Source organism: Gymnoscopelus microlampas, assembly GCF_963454915.1.
Source record: "Gymnoscopelus microlampas genome assembly, chromosome: 14".
NCBI lineage: Eukaryota > Metazoa > Chordata > Actinopteri > Myctophiformes > Myctophidae > Gymnoscopelus > Gymnoscopelus microlampas.
The window spans coordinates 4,584,565-4,593,759 of NC_139951.1; the positions used below are offsets into that span (position 1 = coordinate 4,584,565).

At 46.6% G+C, this 9,195-nt stretch overlaps 1 protein-coding gene across 1 annotated transcript; it reads left to right on the forward strand.

Annotated features, from left to right (window-relative positions):
- Positions 1–5,751: 5,751 nt before the first annotated feature.
- On the forward strand, positions 5,752–8,994 carry LOC311059523 (valine--tRNA ligase-like; the record flags this gene model as incomplete). Its single annotated transcript, XM_084077535.1, has 1 exon — positions 5,752–8,994. One exon carries the CDS (start codon positions 5,752–5,754, stop codon positions 8,992–8,994), a length of 3,243 nt encoding a protein of 1,080 aa, XP_083933661.1.
- Positions 8,995–9,195: the final 201 nt, after the last annotated feature.

Consider the following 9,195-nt stretch of genomic DNA (forward strand, 5'->3'; position numbering starts at 1 on the left):
ACAAATCTATAGATTTATAGCTTGGGTCGCAACAGGTGGTCGTTAATTACGTCGAGCTCAAGTCTGTGAACGGGGGGGGGGGGGGCTGTGTCACGTGTTCCGAGACACACTATCACACACGGCTGATAAAGCATTTTGTGCCTGTGTTAACCCATTGAGGCCCGGAAGCCGATTCTACAAAATGTCTTCTAAATCGTTTTTTCGGTTTTCTGAAAAAAGAAAAAAAGTGAAAGTACTCAGTTTTTGAGTTTTGAAATGTATACAAAACCTTTGAAAATAGCAGATCTACAAGCTCTGTTTTGAAATGTATACAAAACCTTTGAAAATAGCAGATCTACAAGCTCAGAATGCGACGCATTCTGAGCTTGTAGATCGGCTATTTTCAAATGGCCGAAATGTATATAGGGCCGAAGTGGTTAATGTATGTTTTGTGATAATAATCAAAATCTACAAAGTAACTAAATAAAGTTTTCAAATAATTGTGGTGGAGTAAAAGTACAATATTTGTATCTGAGATGTAGTGGAGTAGAAGTAAAAGTACTGACAATTGGAAATACTCCAGTAAAGTAAAAAAATACCTCAAAATTGTACTTAAGTACAGTTCTTGAGTAAATGTACTTAGTTACTTTACAACACAAAACGTTTTCCCCTAAAATAATATGAATATGGCCCGACCCCACGTTGAGAACCAATCCGTCCGCAACTGGTTTCGGCCCACATCAAGTCACCATTTGACCAATGTGGCCCGGACCCCAAAATTAGTTTGACACCCCTGTGCTACAGTATATAGCTGAAATTGAAAATGACACAGATGCTGACCCGGTTTGAATGGGCTAAAAACGCGGAGAGCCAATTCAGCATGCCTTCAACAGAAGTCACACTAATGTTCCGGGTGACTGGCCGGGAGAGATTATGGGGTCGGCCACATAAAATACTACACTCACATCCAATCCATAGAATACTGGAGTCTGAAGGCAAGGTCCTCCCCCCTCGGGGGCAATAAAGATATTTTACAATTCAAAGAAAATCCCATCGCCTCTTTTTTTTAAAGTCACTTATTCGATATAAGGACGAAACATGAATCAAATATTAAAGTCTGGTTGACGGCCAGGTGGCTCTGTATATCGTTTGTGATATTTAGTTAAAGGCCTATTGGACAGTCTGTGATTTGTAGTCAGGCTTGTATTTTCAGCCTCCTTGGATACATTCATAATTTTCCTTTGGCAGTGTATGCTTGGTACCCTATGAGTAAAATGCCCTATGAGTTTTCTTGTCTTCTCCAATGTAGTTGTTTTTGCCAATAGGCTCTATGTACAGCAGCCACATTATCACTTCCTTCACAGGTGTTACCAATGATACTAATGAAGGCTCTGTTCCATTTAGTCTAGCACAGTGGTTTCCACGACCCCCATAACTCTGAGAGTGTACAAATGAAACCAAATGGACCCACGGGTATTTCCCTTACGGGTCCATTTGGTTCCATTTGTACACTATCAGAGTTACACACCCATAAGGGGCCATTTGGAAGCCCATGAGGGTCCCTGGACCCCAACTGTAGACCCACTGGTGTAACAGAGTGTTTCCAGTGAGCCAACATGCACAATATCAGCACCCTGACTCTGTTTGACCAGAATGAAACAGAGCCTTCATTAGTATCATTGGCAACACCTGTGAATGTCTTCATAATATGGCTGCTGTGAATAGAGCCTCTCGATTCCTCCGCACACACATTTCTGTGTGTTGTCGCTGCTGTTGTGTCCCGCTGACTCGCATGCCAGTGAGGAGCCCCCACCGGGAGAACGTAGGGACTTCGTCCTACTCCTCCCGCCCACCACTCCCTGCTGACAGGTGCCGTCCCGGCCCGCAGGAATCCATGAAGTGACATCACCCTCCCTCCCCCCGCCCGGCTTCCCTCCCCTGAACACGGGCCAATTGTGATTGCGTTCGTATAGACGCTCGACAAAGCCGGATGTACCGCGGTGGATTCGAACCCACAACCTCCGCTGTGGTGGGCAGTCTGGGCAGGCACTTCACTGCGCCCTTATTTTGTATTTTCTTTTAAAGGGTCCCTGGCTAATAAGCCAAATATGCCTTAATACGTTATAATTGCCCTCTATAACTAAAATGAAATGATTAAATACCTTAAATAATGTATTTATTTTAGAAACAGCTCATCTTTTACACAAGCTGATGATGTCATTTGTCCATATTGATTTGATGCTCATATTAACCTTAGGAAGTATTACGTTTATTTTCACATGCATTCCATACATTCCATAGGGCTGGACCACACATGGACAAATGCCATCATCATTTTGTGATGGGCATCGCCCCTATTGAGTGAAAAATGAACTATTTCTAAAACAAATCCATATTTATGTCTCCTTTAGCATGTTGTTGGAGTCTTAGTCAAGTACATTTGCACACACCTGACGTTCTTCCTCGGTATAGTGTATTGTTAGTCTCCACTGAGACCCAGGGCTCATTGAACATTCTGACTAGAGTATGGGTCTTCAACAGGGGGGTTCGGGACCCCAAGGGGGTTCTCAGAGATACAACAGAGGGGGGAGCCAAATATTTGTGTGAAATTAACTTGTTTTTCTTCTTTTTCTTTCCTTTTTTAACGTTAACCACCAGAACCTCCCTCCCTAATCTGGGGGGAACATTTGACGAAAACAGCAGATGTACAAGCTCACAACGCGTCCAGACCCCTGGACTAGAATACTAGTAAACTGTAATTACATCAACAGGGCGTTAAAGGAGTAGTTCGCCAAAAAAATGACTTACTTTCTATTAATTACACCTATGAAGCGTTGAATTTGTTTTTTGGGTGAACTACTCCTTTAAGAGCCAGCCTAGAGAGGTAACCATGGTGTAACTTGATAAAATGTGAACTCGTCTCTTTCCAAAGCTCCCACCAGCGGCAACAAGAACAACAAATGCTCAGCCTTTTTTATGGGTTTTTATTACAAAAACATTGTGTTCAGAGTGAGCTTACGGCCAAGACAGGAAACAAAAGGAAGCTAAACATAGACCTAAGCTTCAGTCAAATCACAGAAACCAAAAGGCAAATCTCTAACTTAACACCTACTCAAAAAAACACAGGGGAGAACAAGATAAACAGGGCTGCCCACCCCTACCAACCCAGGGTTGTTAACACCAATCTGCAGAGACTCCTAACAAACAGTGCTAGAGGTTGGCTACTGGAAGTGGTAACCGTCTTCCACGCCGACATCTCGCCACTCCGACTAGTGGCTTCCGCGTGCGGTTAGGGTTAGGGTGAGGGTTAGGTATAGGGTTAGGTATAGGGGAAAGCCGCCATGTAACCACTGGAAGTGGAGAGATTTAAAAGGCCTCCGAAGCTGGGGAACATGGGCCTTTTAACCCATTAAAACTGGGAAAGAACCTCTCAGCTGATAGATTTTGCATCAATGTTTTAGGTTGCATTACTGATGTGGTAAAGCATTACATGTCCACCCTGTTATGCTTAAAGGAGAATTCCGGACTACCCATTTCCTTATCTTCATATGATGATATTATGCAGGACGAGTGGTACAGTAAAAAAAAAAAATCTTAACTACATCCCGAGTCCACCGCAGCTAAAAACCCGAGCGGGTGGTCCATGCGCTAGATCTTGTAATAAACCTCGCCACAGTGTTTTTGTCCCAAATGGACCACCGTAGTGTTTACAAGCGACTTGGATGAAATCACGGGTGAAATCTCTTCTTGCGAGACTTCCGGATGGGGCGCATCTAACACAAACACAGCGGACAGTTTTCTGTCAATATGAAAGTCACATATCAACAAATAAATACAAAATCTAGCGATAAAAATTGCAGATCTACAAGCTCATACGCCGCGCTATGAGCTTGTAGGTCTGCTATTTTTGAATAGCCAAAGAAATCTTAAAATTACAGAGATGTGATCCCGGATTGAATGGGTTAATGACCTGAGTGCCACTTTTGATACGGTCGACCATGTCATCCTCTTGCAATAGTCCGACCCGTGGGGGGGGGGGGGCAGTCGTGGCAACAGGGCAGATTTGATATGGCCCACAGCCTCCTTCCTAAAATGCATTATTTATCATGGGCCTGCCAGTATAGTCATGTGAAATTCATGTTTTGTGTTGTGAAATAAACCTTTTTGTAAAGCCTAAGAAAGCCTGACAAAATTGTTTTTTTTAATATTCTAGTTGTCATTTTAGTTTTAGTCAACTACAGCAGTTCTCAACTTGTGGGTCGGGACCCCCAGGAGCGTCCCCAAATTATTTTGGGGGGTCCCCAGATGACTTGCTTAATGTGCACCATTGTTTTCTCACTCAACAGTAAACAAACAACAATCTTGGTATCGGAAACTCACTTCCACGGGTCTATAAAATAAATACAAGGTTCAAATGAAACCGTTGCAATAGTAACTCCTTCGCAGTAAGGAATAGTAACTTCATTTGCAACTAAGTTGCAAATGAAACATTCAAATGAAAACTAGAAAATGTGCTCCTCGGAGCACAAGTCTCCGCCAGCAGACCCACATTGGTGAGGATTTTTGGTAAGGAATTTATTCCAAGATTGGAACTTTTTCTGCTAATATCTCCTGATTAAATGTTAGCTTGGCTGATGGCACTGATGTCACTTCGAAACATGCAATGAAATGTTTCGAAGTGATTCACCTATTTATAGGTATGTATTTCGTCATGCGTCTCGCTAGCCAATCAAAGCACACCCTTTCAACATATTGTCACGTGTCACGTGAAGCTTGACCAATGTTAGCTTGGTGGAACCAAAGGAAATCAAACGAAAACATACTCTCCACCATGCCTTCGGCCTGGCAGAGACAATAAGGAGTGTTGTTTTGTATTCTGATTTGAACTGTAGTTAAGCCTCACTAAACAGTTGACGGTGTCTGTTGCTATGGACACAGGGAAGGTAAATACAAGTTGTGAGTTCTATATTTTCATATTAGCAATAAAAGAAAGAGGCTTGTTTAAAAATACATTAATGAGCATTAAAATACATTAACGTATGAATGAAAACTGACTATAAACATAAGTATATTGAATAGTGAAGTCCAAGCTGCCATTAGAGTGGTCTCTGTGCACAAAAGAAACAGGCTGTGTGTAAAACCACAATCACACATTCGCACATCCTCCATCACAATGCAGCTTCACTGTGTGTGTGTGTGTGTGCGTGTGCGTGCGTGCGTGCATGTGCGTACGTGTGCGTGTGCGTGTGCGTGTGTGTGTGTGTGTACATGCATGCTCTGTACATTGCTACAGATAGGCAGATTAGATTATGGATCAATAATGTATACAAATTGAGACAGAATGAGACAGTATGTTGTCTTCAATACGAATATTTCTCTCTTTAACCGTCAGTCCTCGGGGAAGCTACAACTAGTTCACTGTGGCATAGATCGCTATTGTTACGCCATCACTGCTGTCTGACATCAAGAGCAACTCCATATTTGGGCGAGGTTGATCTGGAGCTCTATATATGGATCCAGTGCTGACATCATGCTGATGTGAAACAGCACCCTCTGTACTAACCCGGGTATTCCTTACAACTCAGATATTTACGAATTTCCACGGAGCACTTTCCTTCTATACCATTTCAGTGTGTGCTACTGCGTCACCTTGTGAACCACTAGGGCTAGACATCTTGGTTTAGGTTCTGCACTGACACCACTCCACTGGGCGGGTCTTAGCTTAGATAACCAGTCAAGACTTGGTATTTTTCACACACTCTGGGTGAGGAGATGGAGCCAGTTACACTCAAGAGCAATACTGCTGCTCCTGCTCCGACTAACACTAGTCCTGCTGCTGCTGATTCCACTGGTGGTGCCGCCGCCAATAATGGTCCACCAAAGACTGAATCCCAGCTGAAGAAGGAGGTGAAGAAGAGAGAGAAGATGGAGAAGTTCCAGCAAAAGAAGAAGGAAGAAGATGAAGGGAAAGAAGCAGCCGCAAGCAGAAGAGCAGAGAAAAATGCCAAGCCTGAGAGGAAGGAACTGGGAGTGATCACATACAGCATCACTACCAAACCCGGAGAGAAGAAAGACATTGTTAGCCCTCTTCCTGATGCTTACAGTCCCCAGTATGTGGAGGCCGTCTGGTATTCCTGGTGGGAAAAACAGGAATTCTTCAAGCCTGAGTATGGGAGGAAGTTATCTGAGCCAAACCCTAAAGGTATCTTCATGATGTGTATCCCTCCACCCAACGTGACCGGATCTCTCCACCTGGGTCATGCCCTTACCAACGCCATTCAGGACTGTTTGACCAGATGGCACAGGATGCGAGGAGAGACCACCCTGTGGAACCCTGGCTGTGACCACGCCGGCATCGCCACCCAGGTGGTGGTAGAGAAGAAGCTCAAGAAAGAGACAGGCAAGTCCCGCCACGACCTGGGCAGAGACAAATTCATCCAGGAAGTCTTGAGTTGGAAGAAGGAAAAGGAAGACCATATCTATCTCCAGCTGCGGAAGCTGGGCTCCTCTCTGGACTGGGGCAGAGCCTGTTTCACCATGGACGATAAACTATCCCATGCTGTCCAGGAGGCTTTCATCCGTATGCATGAGGAGGGAGTCATCTACCGGAGTAAGAGGCTGGTCAACTGGTCCTGCGAGCTCAACTCTGCCATCTCTGACATTGAGGTGGAAACGAGGACATTGACAGGCAGGACTCTGCTGCCTGTTCCTGGCTACAAGGAGAAGGTGGAATTCGGAGCGCTGGTCTCCTTCTCCTACAAGATCGATGGATCTGATGAGGAGGTGGTTGTGGCCACCACTCGTATTGAGACCATGCTGGGAGACACTGCTGTAGCCGTCCACCCTGAAGACCCCAGGTACCAACCCCTGAAGGGCAAGATGGTACAACACCCCTTCTGCCACCGCAAGATGCCCATCATCTTTGATGACTTTGTGGATATGAACTTTGGAACAGGTGCTGTGAAGATCACCCCAGCCCACGACCACAAGGACTACGAGGTGGGAATGAGACATGATCTGGCCTTCATCAACATCCTGGATGAGAAAGGTCTTCTCATCAACGTACCTGCTCCCTTCTTGGGCATGAAGCGTTTTGATGCCAAGAAGGCAGTGCTAGACGCTCTGAAGGAGTTGGGCCAGCTCAAAGAGATCAAAGACAACCCTATGGATTTACCAGTATGCAGTCGTTCTAAGGACATCGTGGAGCCCCTACTGAAGCCACAGTGGTACGTCAACTGTACAGACATGGGCAAAGAGGCGGCAGATGCTGTCAAGAACGGCGACCTCAAAATCATCCCAGACCACCACCGCAAGACGTGGTTCAGCTGGATGCACAACATCAGAGACTGGTGTATCTCTCGCCAGCTGTGGTGGGGCCACAGAATCCCTGCTTACTTTGTCACTGTGAGTGACCCGTCTGTGAATCCAGGAGAAGACATGGACGGCCATTACTGGGTGAGTGGGAGGACAGAGGAGGAGGCCAGGCAGAAGGCAGCCAAACGCTTCAATGTGTCTACTGACAAGATCTCCCTCAAACAGGATGAGGACGTCTTAGACACATGGTTCTCCTCTGGTATTTTCCCCTTCTCCATCTTTGGATGGCCTAAAGAGACGCAGGATCTGAATGTGTTCTACCCAGGCACCTTGCTAGAGACGGGTCACGACATCCTATTTTTCTGGGTGGCTCGCATGGTTATGATGGGCCTCAAACTCACCGGAAAGCTGCCCTTCAGGGAGGTGTATCTGCATGCCATTGTAAGGGACGCCCACGGAAGGAAGATGAGCAAATCCCTGGGTAATGTCATTGACCCTCTGGATGTCATCACAGGGATCTCGCTGGACGGTCTGCATGCCAAATTAAAGGAGAGTAACTTGGACCCGGCGGAGATAGAGAAGGCCAAAAAGGGTCAGAAATCGGACTATCCTGGCGGCATCCCAGAGTGCGGAACCGATGCCCTCCGCTTTGCCCTGTGCGCCTACACGAGCCAAGGCAGGGACATCAACTTGGATGTCAACCGTATCCTGGGTTACCGTCACTTCTGTAACAAACTCTGGAACGCTGTCAAGTTCACCATGAAGGCACTGGGGGACAACTTTGTGCCTTCAAAGGAAGCCCAGCTGTGTGGAGAGGAGAGCGTAGCAGACAGGTGGATCCTCTCCCGGCTGTGTGCGGCCGTGTCTCTGTGTGGTGCAGGTTTCCAGGCCTATGACTTCCCCACCATCACCACAGCCATCTACAACTTCTGGCTGTACGAACTCTGTGACATTTACCTGGAGAGTGTGAAGCCAGTGTTCAGCAAGGCGGAGGAGGGTGGTGCCTGCCAGAGGCAAGCCCAGGTATGCAGACAGACCCTTTACAGCTGCCTGGAGGTGGGCCTGCGTCTCCTCGCTCCCATCATGCCCTTTATCTCAGAGGAGCTCTTCCAGAGATTACCACAGAGACGACCCCAGGCCGTTGACAACCCCCCTAGCATCTGCGTCACGTCCTACCCCAAAAACGACGAGTTTTGCTGGCACAGCCAGGAGGTGGACCGTCAGATGGAGTTTGTGATGACGGTGGTCAAGACCATTCGTTCACTCCGAGCAGACTACAACCTGACCAAGAAGACACGTGTTGGCTGTTACCTCGAGTGTATAGACGGCAAGACTGCATCCCTGGTGCAGAGGTACAGTCTGCAGATCCAGACGCTGTCCTACTCTCAGGACATCATCCCCCTGACAGGAGACCAGGCCGTCCCAGAGGGCTGTGCCGTGGCCATTGCCTCGGACAGATGCACCGTCCACCTCATGCTCAAGTGTGTCATTGACGTGGAGAAGGAGGTGGCTAAGCTGACCGCCAAGAAAGGCGACCTGGAGAAACAGATTGACAAGCTGACTGAGAAGTTGGCCAAGAGCAACTATGAGGACAAGGTTCCCGTCAAAGTCAAGGAGCTAGATGCCGAGAAGATACGCCAGAGCCATGTAGAACTGCAAAAGATGAACGAAGCCATAGACAACTTCAAGCGGATGATGTAACCCCGGCACATTGTTATGCCTTACACTGATTCTCAAAGTCAGGTCCGGGGTCCACCGGGGGTCCAAATGGATTGTGAGACTGGTGCAAATGGTTCCATTTGTACACTCTCAGAGTGAAATAAGCACAGACGATTTTATGGTGTAGATTGGGGTTCTCGTATAGTTTAGTTCAGTGATTTCCAACCTTTTTAATTTCAAGGC